The sequence below is a fragment of the Lactuca sativa genome, chromosome 8 (assembly GCF_002870075.4).
Source record: "Lactuca sativa cultivar Salinas chromosome 8, Lsat_Salinas_v11, whole genome shotgun sequence".
Classification (NCBI taxonomy): domain Eukaryota; kingdom Viridiplantae; phylum Streptophyta; class Magnoliopsida; order Asterales; family Asteraceae; genus Lactuca; species Lactuca sativa.
Window position 1 is genome coordinate 170083430 of NC_056630.2, and position 14055 is coordinate 170097484.

At 32.8% G+C, this 14055-nt stretch overlaps 1 protein-coding gene across 2 annotated transcripts; it reads right to left on the reverse strand.

The window, feature by feature from the left end:
* Positions 1-2758: 2758 nt before the first annotated feature.
* On the reverse strand, positions 2759-13555 carry LOC111917591 (uncharacterized). 2 transcript variants are annotated; one of them, XM_023913257.3, is made up of 5 exons: positions 13233-13553; positions 12664-13149; positions 5260-5391; positions 4065-4681; positions 2759-3571 (listed from the first exon to the last, which is right to left on the reverse strand). In XM_023913257.3, the coding sequence occupies exons 1-5, from the start codon at positions 13369-13371 to the stop codon at positions 2954-2956; spliced, it is 1992 nt and encodes a 663-aa protein (XP_023769025.1). In that variant the 5' UTR covers positions 13372-13553; the 3' UTR covers positions 2759-2953. The 2 variants fall into 2 exon arrangements, with proteins under 2 accessions (XP_023769025.1, XP_042753454.1); XM_042897520.2 differs by having other exon boundaries at positions 3376-3567; positions 13233-13555.
* Between the last annotated feature and the right edge of the window lie 500 nt (positions 13556-14055).

The window sequence follows — 14055 nt, forward strand, 5'->3', positions numbered from 1 at the left end:
TGTTCATAGTTTGTTTACGTATTCTAATTAAATAGGGAGCAGTTACTTAGAAGAGTTCCAAGGAAGACATGACGGTTGGTTCCACCTGTGAGTCACAGTACATTGCAGCGAGTGAAGCATCGAAGGAAGCGGCTTGGCTAAAGAAGTTTATCGAAGATCTTGGAGTCATTCAACCTATTCAGGAACCAATGGAACTGTTTTGTGATAATGAAGGCACGGTTGCTTTGGTAAAAGAAACAAAGGTTCATGGCAGACCTTAGCATATCGACAGAAAGTACCATTATATTCGACATCGTGTAGAAGAAGGACATCTTATGTTGATGAGAGTATCCTTAGAGGATAATGTTGTGAATCCTTTAATGAAGGCTCTAAGTAGAGTTAAACATTACCAACATGCTAGGAGTATAGGTTTAAGAGATGATATTAGTTTAAGTAGTTAGATGATATTTTGAAAATTATAACAAAATAAATATAATTGTTCTTGTGAATGAATAATAGAGAATTATTTATGAGTATCATGATGTCTTATTTAATTATTTCTTTTTATGTTTCTTTTTGCATGTTTATAATTCCTGGGTAATTTTGGATTATTCAAACGTCCACATTCGTTCATACTTTTGGAAGTAAGTGGTAAATTAAGACTGTCTTGAATTGATTATAGATTTCCGATTGAGATTAAGACATTGCATTTGGAGTTGCTACAATATTTATGAGTACTTTGAAAATAAGGATTTTAAATATTGGATAAACCTACATTAGTAATTAGTTCATGGATGTAGTCATGAGTAATTCTAACACGATAATATATACTATTCTTCAAATGGAGATACATAAGTTGTAATTTAATCTTTTACATAGTGGTGTTATGTAGACGTATCAGTTACTTGATGCTATAAAACGTAACATCATATATGATTTGGTGATTAAAGGTTATAGTTATGTATTCAAAGTTTAGTCGTTCCTTTTTTCCTAACAGGAAAAAGCCATATCTTTGGGCCCATCAATGCTTTGATGTTGACTATAAAGTGTTAGGCCCAACCATAACTGACTGATATGCTCAATTGAAGTCCAATAGACTCTTTAAAATCGGGAAATCGAGAAACAAAATATCGGACAATGAGATTTTTCTGATCCATTTCTTATGTCCATATAATATCTTGAAGAAAGAAGGAATAACTGATCACTTATCTTAGGCCGACAACTGATATGAATCAGAGTTTGGCAGTCGCTTAGGAAAGCACACTTTTTTGTTTACTTCAAAGTCTATATATGCAATTGTAGTTGCAGACCTATCCAAGTGGGGGACTTTTGGATTAAGGTGTCTAAGCCAATAACTAAATTGATATACTTTTTAAATAAAAGCAAACTCCTTTTAGGTTGCTCATAACTGGCAACTGAAAAGAATTACATTTTGAGGGAGATGATAATTTATTAATATATTTTATGATGAATATATTAATTAGAAATAGGTATAATTAATTTAGAATTAATTAGAAATTAATTGAATTAAATTTTATAGTTAATTAAGTTAATTGAAATTTTAGGTACTAAATATGACATTGCTCAAAAGTCGAACAATGGATAGCTTCCAGAACCTCCCACAAGGGGACAATTTTGAGGAAGTCTTTTAGGGCATCTAGGAACCCGTTAAGGATAAGTAAAGGGATTAGATACTTGTCTTATTTGAGATATTATTATTATATTCAAATTAGGGTTGTCCAAGGATACTTCATTCACCTATAAATAGCTCCTCAAGGCTTCATATTTTCGACTACTTCTTCTAAGCCTCTCATAATTGAAAATACACTATCCTCTCCTCTCTCCTCTTGTGTTCTTGTTGTTAGGGTTTGTGTACAAACCATTAAAGTCATCATCTCTTTGGTGGTAGTCTTTCCAAGATTCACAACTTCAAGGATTGGTGTGGTTTATTTACAATAACAAATCAGAAGGTATGTAACCTTAAACTTTGTAATTTTCGAATTACATTAGGTTATGCTAGTTTAGTTGTTCATTATATGTTGTTATCAAGGTTTATGACATAGATCTTTTATATGATGTATCTACCCTATTAATTGTTAATTGTTTTCCGCATTGCACAAATTTATTTTCTATAAAACCCATCAAGATCGTCGCCAAAAAATAACACTTACCGATCTTCAAATTATAAACACAAAGCCACAATCGGATCTCGGCCCAAAAAAATCTAGCAACATTTTTAATAATTCATTGATGAGTCCATAAAAAATATGACAAGTGGATACTATGATTTTGAATATTTATGTTTTATTTTCTATGTTTTTTAGTAATTTAGGTTTAAATTTCTATGTTTTTATGTTTTTTTTTAATTTTGGTTTTAAATTTTTATGTTTTTTAAGTAATGTATTGGGTTTTTAAGTAATGTAAGATATTTATTTATGTTTAATAATTATGTTTTGTTTTATTTAATCTAATGTAAAAAAAAATGATAAATAATATAGAGTGGTAATCATTTCCAAGTGTTAGTAGTGTGCTAGTAAAACATATAGTAGAGATGACATGGCGCAGATGTCGCAACACTTTTATAATAACCATACTCTTTGGCATTAGTGTGGTTGCTTGTAGTGAGGTTTTTCAGTAATCGAAAAAGACTATGTACAATGATAAACTATTTACCTATAGCTTTGGTTCCTTTGATCCCAGCATCATTAATTGAATGATTAATTGAATGTGGTTGAATGACTTTGTTTGGACTAAGAGATGTAAGGAAGAGATATTTGCATGTATTAAAAGAAATCAGATTACGTATAATGAACAAAATTACAAGATATTTACACCTAGATCAATTGACGAAACTAGCTCCAAATGTATGCTTTAATTACAAACGACTAAGCAAAGTAATTTTAACATCTAACATCCAAAAAATGTGCCTTTAGAAATACTTCACTTTAAATGGAAAGTAAATGAATTCAAATGGCTAAAAGATGGGTTTCTTAAGCATTCTCCTCTCCCTTTCAAAAAGAAACCTAGAACCGTATAAAAACCGACCTACAAGAGGAAATTTTGGGCTACCAAATATCATATACGTGACAGCAGCAAAACAACTTATAAAAATTGGTATCCATTTAGAACTGTTTTGATAAAGAAGTAAAAAGTTGATGAGAAAAGCGAGGATCAAGGTCGCTATAGAGATGAAAAGCGACCCTAGACATATCATCAGTTGTTGGGGTAATGAAATCATAAAATCATGTTCGGTGTAATCTGATCCCAAGATAGACAACACCAAAAGGATTGAAGATGTAGCCGATATAAAAGACAAGCCATCAAATATTATGAAAATTTTGGAAAGTTCTTTTCGGATGAAGATTGGGATGCCCGTTACTTGGTCATATCCACCTGGAAATGTAAACGCTGCCGCAAATGAGATGGTGGCTATAAGTGATGCAACCACCATTAATTGAGCGGCAGTTTCTTTCATCCATTCCTCGCCTTTGGAAAACAAATCTTTGTGGTTCTTGGTGAATACTTCATGTGGTGTTAGCCCAAACGCGTTCTTCTTTTCTCGAAAAGGAGGAGGGAGTATGCTTTCAACTTCCTAATATCAGAAAGATTACGTCATTATCATGAACTTAAGGCATATAATATTACCATTTAATATATACTACAAGAAAATGGGAAATTATTTCTGCAAGAAAGGAGTATTGATGCATCAACCCTACAACATGGACCATATAACCTCGCTCCAAAAGCATAATGTGATATAGAAATTAACATCATGTGAGATATATATCAGATATACAATAGTCCTCTAGCTAGGTGGGTGGTATTAGAATCTAGTGTCCATAATGAGACAACCCACATTGGAGTTATTGGAACTCCCACAATGGCTCTAGAACTCAACTCTTAACATTTTTGCAAGCATACCACTACGAAAACCAACTTGGCTTAGAGTGCGAAATTAGGAAATTATTGGTTGTCTCATATATAAAAATGATTCCACAGATTTAAAATTGCACAAAAAAAGGATAGAAGTTATTAAGAAAGGAAGATGACTTGTATGAAGAATTAACAGCCAGAGACAAATGTACCTTGAACCATAATGTTTCTAGATGCAACTGCAGACCGACTCCAGGTATGTCTTGAAGTCTGTTACGCTTTGGACTTTGGCCAACCAAATGCAACATGTTGTTGCCATTTTCGTCTTCAAGAGTAATTATCAAATTCCTTAGTGAGCCTATCTCATACAATAAATTATAGATACCTTCATGACGATGTGAGACAGCAATGTGAAATATACTTTGGTTATCATCATTCACCTCTCGTACTAAATGTGGATATTGTCGAATAACCTCGACAACAAACGCAGTGTTGCCCATTTCTGCAGCAAGAAATAGTACACGGGATGAGTATTTTTGCTTTGCAGGTATTGAAGTAGTTCCCCTCTCATCAACTCCTCTGAATCGGTTAAAAATTCTAGTAGGCATTTTTGTAACGTTGTCCGAAATGTTTCTTAGCAGTAGTAGGGCTTCTTGCTTTTCCTTTTCAGCACGTGTTGGCTTTACAATGTCCTTAGGTTGATCGGGTGGCCCTCTTATTATTTCATCAATTTGAGGCTTTGGCAATTTCACAATCTCTGCCCAAACGATTGTTAGTAATTGGAGAGCATGATTGTCCGTGTCACGAATTCCAGTCTTCAGATGACATACTTCAAAAATGACAACAAAGTAAATGATATGACATACATGTGAATAGATTATTAATTTATTATACCTTTATATCCTCTTCATTGGATGTTTTTGTTGTAAAAATATGAAGACTTTGTCTTCGAGGTAATAAAGTTCACTTTTTTTATAATAAGAAAAAGCTCCAAAATCCGTGGAATGTCCCATCTGTTTCATTAGAATTTAAGACAAACTTTTATGCTCGACATAACAAAAACAAAAAAGTGAGTTTATGTCGAGACTAATATTCTTCAAAAGTTTTTTTTTTAAAACACGAGCCAAAATGATCAGAATTTTGATTAAAACAACTATTGTTTGTAAATACTAATCACTTTGTTTCTGAATGTCCAGCAAACCCTAATAAAGCAAATGAACAATGCAACTATATCATCATACATCAGTGTTAACATTACCTTTATAAATCCTTACCCAATCATCACATATTTTAGAGGATGTCATAGCACATCAAGCATAATGTAAATACTGTTTACCAGAAACTGATAATATGAAGTTACAACTGCAATGAATAGTATATAATAAGTTAAGGAAATGATATTCTTACATGAACATATGATTCTCCAGAAAATATGTTGTGTTGTAACATCAAATGCATAGGGTTTTCGAGCCAACAGTCCGAGTACACTACCATTTATAGCAAGTTCTGGACGGTCCCTTGCCATTTGTAATGCAATATCTACATAAAAGTTGACAGACAACTGGTGAGAAAAAAATCTATGAAAAAGTAAAAAAAAAGCTAAGAAAAAGCAAAATGCAAGCTAGAAGATAAGACACAAAATCCACATCTTCCTGGAGTTGCATATGCATAAGAATTACATGTTAAAATCTACATGTGTTTACTTGATAGTTCCTTCCACCGCAAGGAACAGTTGCTCATTACATCAAGATAGACAATTACTCAATGAACGTTCAATAAATTTTAAGGACACCGCCAATAAATAACAACCAAGTTTAACATTTGTTTATCCACTGTACCTTAATTAAAAAGACACCCCCAGGATGAGCCATAAACTAGGCCGAAAAAAGACAAAATGTTAGAATGAAAAATGTTATAAACACACACAATAAAGATTTGAAGAAAAATTAAGGACAAAAGGACTTAAAGTGTAGCACAGAAGAACTAGAGAACTTTTATTAGACATGTAGAAAATATGTCTATCTTAAACGCTTTCTACTTAGCGTTAAAAAGGTATACATGGATCGATTTATAATGGTAAAAGTTAACCTAGGGCGAGCTCACAACCCTAAGGCATAACTATTTGGTTTGGTCCTACAATATGAGCACGGCGAATAGCTCGAGTATTTCATACATTGACTCGAGAATCGAAGTTGTTGGCGCAGCTGCCACCGCAGACCTTTAGGGAAAAAATCTAATTAAAAAGTTGATTAACAATCTCACACTTTCCATGTCTTAATATTAGTGACAATAAGGTTAAACATAAATTTTAAACCACATAACTCAACAATCTCTTGCATGGCGGTTGATCAAAAAGTCTACTGCTATCTAAACACAAACGTTATAAACCCCATTTTTATTTAGTTTGAACATTATATTCAAGTATCTGAAAGTACATAGCTTCAACTTATATGTTGTCGTACTCTTGGTAAACATATCTAATGGATCTTCATGTCAAGAATCTTCCTCAAGGAAAAAATAACCATCACTTATCAATTCTATGTTAGAGTGTTACCTCATCTAAATACGTTTTTGTTCTTCTATGAAATAATGGACTCTTTGCAAGGTGAACTACACTTTATCAAATTGGATGACATAATCTTCTTTTTTCATGGTCAACTCTGATACTAAGTTCCTTAATAAACTAAGCTCAATGTCAGCTTTTACAATGACCATATACTTAGTTTCTGTGGTTAAATAAGCAACGCTATTTTATAATATGGACATACAAACAATAGTTGTATCCCTAATGGTGAACACATTAAATATGGCGGATTTCTCTAAATCTGGTCAACCTCTCAAATATGCATTAATAGAGCCTTTTAAGACTACCTTCCTTATTCTAAAACACAAGGAAACCTCATAATTGACTCTCAAGTAGCATATTAGCTAGTTCATTCCTTCATCTTTCTCCTTGCCAGTATATGACACAAATATTGTAGCAAGTCACACTAAATGTGAAATATTTGACCCGACACATACCATTGTATACATCATGCTACTGACTATTGTTATATATGTAACTCTACCCTTTCTTTTATTGTCTTCATCTGTCTCTGGTTTGATTTTTTCTTTAATTGTTTGAAATCACTCCCTATAATGGTTCTTCTAGCCTTATCAACTACTAGTGGTAAATATCTCTAAGACTTCCCATGTATACTTCTGTTAGGAAAGATTTAGAGTACTAGCAACTTTATCTGTGAAAATTCTCATAGTTAGGATTTGTTTGCATCTCATATGTCCTTCATTTAAAACACCATGGACAACTACTTCTTTATTTTGTTGATATCTTTCATGTGTTGCAGCTACAAACATGTCATCAACATATAATAAGAGGATGATGAAATATGATTTAAACTTATTTACATAAAACTATCAAACTTCAAGTATCACTGTTTTGGAGATTGCTTTAACCCAGATCGATTTTTCTTCAACTTTCATACTAGATATTCTTTTCCAGCTAACAAAAAACCTTTTGGCTATTCTATCTTATGTTAATAATCAATGATACTTTTTCATTTTAGTCAAGTCCTATCGTATGTTACTAACCTTTCACCATTAATCTAGCATTGTACCTCTTGTTTCCATCAATTTTGTTCTAAACACTTAATATATAATTCCCTTATAGTCCTTTCTTCCTTACTGGCACATCGATGAAGGACCATATGTGGTTCTTGTTTAGTGAGTTCAACTCATCCTCCATACCCTTCTTCCACTATATGGTATCTTTCATCTTCAAAGCCTCTAGATAACATTCTAGCTCTCTATTCTCAATTAGCAAGTATTTATTTTTATAAATAATATCTTACTAGATGTATTATTTCACCAGTGGATCTTTTAATGGAGGAATTTCTATATATTCCTCATTTGTAAATTCATTTTCTGAACTCTCATTGCCTTTTATGATTCCATTATCACTAGACCCTTCAAACTCATCTTAGCTCCCACTACTTCATAAAATTTTGTATATCTCTAAGGTGTTTATAGGTCATGTAGTGTCTTTTTATGCTTATCAGACACACCTTAATCTTTATCTTCTGGTTTCATGCTCCTGCTAAATGTGCTTCAAGCTCATCTTTATAATGGGCATTCTCGTTTAAAATCGCATTCTTACTTATAACTACCAATTTATTATGGTTATCGCACAAGTGATAAATCCTATCATTCAGTTTGTATCCAATACAGACACACTCATTTGCCTTTTATTTTAGCTTATCTCTGCATGTATGCTTGATCTTAATGTAAGAGATGAAACTACATACCTTCAAGTATGTAAAAGATAGCTCCTGACATTTCCATTCCTCGTTGCTAAAATTCAGTAGCATTAGTGGGGTCAAAATCGAAAATCGGGTTCCACAACTCAACATGAAAGGGAAGAACTAACTAATAAAAATGGCAGGATAGTCGTCTCTAATAGGTGTATCGGTCCTTGTCCTTTGTCATGGTACTCCATGAAAACCACCATAGGGTTTGTCCAAATTTCATCAGACTAAGAGCTCTTTTTATTGGTCCAAATATCTTTGGCAAGTGGTTCGGCGTGGAGTTATTTGGAGATTTTTTAATAATTTGGGCTTATATTCTAGGATTTTGTAGTTATGTGTTTTAGATAGTTTATGGGATTTATATTTCCATTTAGTTTTAGGATTGTAGTTAGAGGTTCACAAAAGACCAGTTTAGGATTAAAAAAATCAGTTTTTACCGGAACCAAACTAGATTATGAACCGGTCTAAGTGAAACTAATTTGATTTGATGTTGAAACTGAGATGTGGGACTACTTTGACATCTAGAATCTTGGAATTGGTTTATGTAAAACCAATTTTCAAACCTAGAAAAAAATTGATTTTCATACCCTAAAGACATGTTTAGATCCACTATTTCTACAAATTATTGTTGATACAATGTTTTGGAGATTTCTCAAGATTGGTTTATGCCCCTGGTATTATCCCAGATGTCTGATAAAAACATTTTATAATACAATCAAACTAGAAAACTATTATTGCACTCGTAAATGATCCTGAATAACCGAAAACAGCTTACATCATTGAGTGGCCATAAGTTTGATTACTAATCTCATTCTGATCAATCATGAGAATTTTGTTAAATTTCTAATATCGAAATCAAGTTCGAAAAAAGTGGTGAAAACATAGGTTTTCAAACCTATACTATAAGCTGCTTTCACCAAGCCTTGTTTTGAACCGACCTCCAATCCATTTTTTTCCTTAATCAGTTTGAAAACAATATAAAAGGAAGCAAACTAGTATTCAAACCAATGATATTCAGTTTGAAAAATCTATTTGTGCACTTATAGTTTTAGTTTCAAGTTATTAGTTTTTTGTCTTTAGTAAACTAAGAGTCATATTAAGGTTAGAATTAGTACATATGGTGTAGTCGTATTTTAAATTATGGTAATTTTATCTATGTTTTATTATGTTTATAAGAGTTGTGAAAATCCATGATTGAATAGGGATTGCTCGTTTTTTTATAGCCTATAATCCTTTCTTCTAGCTATTTTCATTCCATCTTCATTTCCGCATCAATATATATCAACACATAACTAAGTTAGATGACCATGCAAGTCTTTTTGTAGATAGTGTATACAACAGTCGTACCCGCATGATCTCAAACTTGAGAAATTGAATATGTCTAAATTAATCCAACTACATCGAAATTGAATCTGTTAGCGGATCATACTTTGTAAATATGTGTATGTATTTGTATTAGTAGTTAGCCTATAACTTTGTATGTATTGTATATGTTTTGACCCATTCCATTTTGTATTTATACTCTTGTGGTAATTCAGTTCAAAGGATTGGGGAATTATTCACTATATCATGGTATCTGAGAATCAAATACACATTCTAAATTCTCCTAAATTCTTTCTTCTTCCCTTTACCTTTCTTGTTCCTTTCTTCCTCCATCATCCACCTCCTCTGGTGGCTTAAACCCTACCTCTACACCATGCCCGTCAACAACAACTTACCACCCTCTACAGACAAGCCATATGTGATTACAAATATCACTACATATGCCGCGTTAGTCCTTGATATTGCCTCTCATAACTATGATCCATTATGCAACCTCTTTACCATTCGCTGCATTACATAGGATGCAGTCGACCATACTGAAAGTTCCTATGATGCTCCATTTACACCACTTATGATTTTTGAATGGGAGAAGCTTGATTCCATGGTTAAACTATGGCTATTTGCCTCTATATATCAATCCATAATTACATCTACTTATAATCTCAATGCACTCGCCCGAAAATTTTGGCTCAACATAAATGCCCTTTACTGTGAAAATTCCATAGATTTGCAACCCAAAAGTGAGCTCAAAAGTATCTCCGTAAGGACCTCACGTTTCGTGTTTATCGCAAAAAAATCAAAAAGATCGTCGATTTACTTAAAGGACTTGGTGAAACCTTTCATTTCGTGATTATCGCAACAAAGTCAAAAAGATTGTTGATTTCCTTAAAGGAATTGGTGAAAAAAGGAAGGAAAAGCATGTCATGATTCATACCATCAATGGTTTATCTAGAAAATTTGACGGTATTCAAGAACACAATAAACTCTTCTTTATTTTTCTCAAATGTGATCCTTGCTTGGTGTGGAAGAAGAATGCCTTATCATTAATTGGGTCCCATCTTCATCTCATGATCATCACACCTCCTTTTCATCGTTCGTAATGATAAACAGGGTGACAACAACATTTTCAATAATCAACGTCGCCAACCACCACATAACACCCATGGTGCACCAAATGGAAATTAAGGTGATGGGTGGGTTTTATTCACACTCAAACCCGCCTTAAAACCCAACGTGGGTTGTTCCTTCATCGAATCTTCCATCTGCTTGAGTCACACAACAATAACAATCCCAAGCTACTTCTTTATGGGGTCGAGCCACTTTAGTAACTCCTGGACTCATTGCCAACAAACCTCAGCATGCCCAATTCCAAGCACAAGGCAGTCCATAGGCACATGTCTAACCCGACAGTTCAACTCAATTTTCGTGGGTTTGGTTGGGTACTCCCGATCATCCCAGTTCCGTGAATGTAATGCTTAATAAAATGACTTTTAATAACCTAGGAAATGGAGGATAGGTAATGGACATCCAGTCCTATTTTTTTTGTAATAACTATTATATATCCCATCCTATTTTTGTTGGTAATGGTTCTAGAATACCTGTGACAACCCCAAGACACAACTTTTTCTATTCCAAAATATATCAACCTTTACTCTTGTAAAATCTCCTTATAATACCCAATATCATTAAAAATAATACTTATGTCCACAACTTCACTACTCAAAAGAGTTTTGTTCTATTGATTTTGACCCGTTTGGGTTTATTGTTCTTGATTATCATACATGTCGTCCATTAATCTGATGTGACAACTATGACCCTTTTATCTTATCGCAAGTTCCACAAGTCATGCATTTTTCTCCACCACCTCTACTACATGGCACCAGCGACTTGGTCATCCTGACGATCAAGTATTAAACTATTTATTTTCTAGTAGTTCACCCAAAAATGATGCCGCCGGGGGGGGGGGGGGGGGGGGGGTGTTCACATCGCCCCTCGCCCTTAATATCCTCCGCCCCTATCAAGTAGGTAAGTTTAAATTATTTGAAGCTATGGTTTTTTTTTTTGTAATTTTAGAATAACTTAGCGAAAATTTTAGAGCTACTTTGGGCTATTTACTTATTGTTATTATTATATGTTAGAAGGTTTTAGTTTCCTGGTTAGTTAATTATATTGTCACTCAATGATTAGTCATTTCAGGGTTAGAGTTATCAGAAAGAGTGTAGTTGCATTTTCACGTATGTAGAATTTGTGTGAGTTTTAAGTGTTCATGTCATGTGAATATTCATGAACGAACAAAGATTGTTTTTTTTTTTTAATGTGTTTTTTTTTTTTTTTGAATTTATTGGTTTTATTTCGACCTTTATGTTTCTCTACGATTCCATTTTATATGTTTTTAATAACATGTTTTATTTTTGTTTTTTATTTTATTTTTATATATTCTACAATCCTATTTTAAATTTTTATGTTTTATTTCGTTTGTACAATTTTATTATTTTTACTTGTAAAACTGAAGTTGTAAAAATTGATTGTGAAAAAAAAAAAGATTTTCAAAAAACATGTAAGAAGAAACTAAAAAGATTTATGAAAACGGACTGCGAAGAAAAAAAATTAAAGCAAGTATATATATAAGAACTATGAAATTATGAAAATAATGTGTTAAAAAACATTTAAAAACAGAATAAAAAAATGAAATCTAGAAAGAATATATATAAAAACTAAATATACGGATAAACATGAAAACCATTTTGAAAAAAAAAATAATAACAAGTTGAAGAGCCTTTTAAATCTTTGAAAAGGTGTTAAATATACGCTTCAATAAACTTATCATATCATTGGTCCACATGTCAATATGACAAAATATACTTATCACATCACTGGTCCACATGTCATACTGTGATATGTACATCGACATGAGCTTCCGTGATAACAAAAATGAAAAAAATTTATAACAACCGTACAAAAAATACAGAATTCCACAACTACTAAACATAATTGAAAATTGGATAGTCAAACCTTAAGAAAATGAAGTTTCAGGTAGTAGGTACAAAAACTGTTGGCTAAGTAATTGCTTAAATTATCGTTAATCCTTAATATGAAGTTAAACTCACAAAATAAAATATACCCACATATTATAATAGAAAAACAAGCAAGAAATCAATAATTAGGAGCCAAGAATCAAGATACTTACCAAATAGATTAGCTTCAACACATTTCACAAGAACACAACTTCTATGATGATTTGTCCAGAAATCACCAGTCATCTTCCGGGAACTTTGATAAAGATACCTCACCATTTCATGCTTTCCATATAGAGCAGCCATGTAGAGTGGCATCATTCCTCGACTATCAGGAATCTCCACTAGAGCCTTGTTCTTCCTCACCAAAATACTAGCTATCTTGACATGTCCAGATATGGCTGCTAAACAGAGAGCAGTTTCACCGTTTTTATTTTGAAGTTCTAAGTCCTCCTTTTCCATCAAACTCACCAGATATTCCACAAACCAGTATGACTTCCCCATTACAGCAATGTGAAGAACTGTATCATAACTTTCGGTGATGCTAAACCTTACAAGCTCCGGGCGTTTGTCTAGGATGAGTTTGGCTGCTTTCCAATCACCGGTTATTGTTGCTTTATACGTAGGAACACAAATCTCGTTGTAATCTTCTCTTCTTCCTTTAAAGTGATTTACAAATTCGAAACTTAGGTATTGTAGAGATAGATCTGGTAAAGATTTGTTGTAGGAGTGGAAAACTTACCAACAAGTAGATCTGAACGAGGTAGATTCAGTGGTGGCGGTGGTAGTGGGAGATCCAATGAAGCCATGCCCATACTAATGTTAATCCGATGTTGTTCTAGCCCATACATCGAACCCAGGCTCTTAGTTGTGGAGCTCATCTTTAGGTTTTCTTACAACATAAGTAATCAGAACTCAATACTCACCACATAAATGAGTTATATGGACTATGGGGTGATTTATTATTGTCCCGAGTGATCTTATATGGTAGATAATCATATCTTTATCGTGTCATGAATATTGGAAATGAAAGTTTAGACAGAGACCTGTGACACTTTTTTTGTCATGTTCCTTTCCTCTTTAAGAAAAAAGTAGAATGAGTTTCTTTTTTATGTTCTATATTAAAAAGTTTTTTTTTCCAAATTTTGTTTATTTGATTTTATTTAATAATGAATACGCAAGCACCGGGTCATATCTCCTCAATGAAAGATACAAATAATCTATATTTTGAATTGTTGTTTGGAAACAAACTTTTTAATGTCGTTTGGTCATTGTAAGCAGACGGATTATCATAATGATTAATCTATACCGAATTACTAATTTTGTCTTATTAAAATAATCTGAATATTTAATTATTAATTAAATATATTTATATCAAATAAAGTTTGTTCTTTAAACACAAAGAGTATAATTTTCTTGTTTCTAGTCGTTTGTGGCTGACAAAAATCATATAACCACTCCAATTAGCTCAACCCACTTCCAAAAGTTGTTGCTCCACTTGCAAGAGTTGGTGTGTGGGATTAGCACTATGAAAAAAGTATTTGGGATTACTTATAGTGCATATG

Coding starts and splice junctions, on each gene's coding strand:
- LOC111917591 (XM_023913257.3), bottom strand. CDS start 13,371: ATGAGCTCCACAACTAAGAGCCTGGGTTCGATGTATGGGCTAGAACAA. Junction 4,682..5,259: donor CTGGAGAATCATATGTTCAT/GTAAGAATATCA, acceptor TCATTTTTGAAG/TATGTCATCTGAAGACTGGA. Junction 3,572..4,064: donor TAGAAACATTATGGTTCAAG/GTACATTTGTCT, acceptor TTCTGATATTAG/GAAGTTGAAAGCATACTCCC.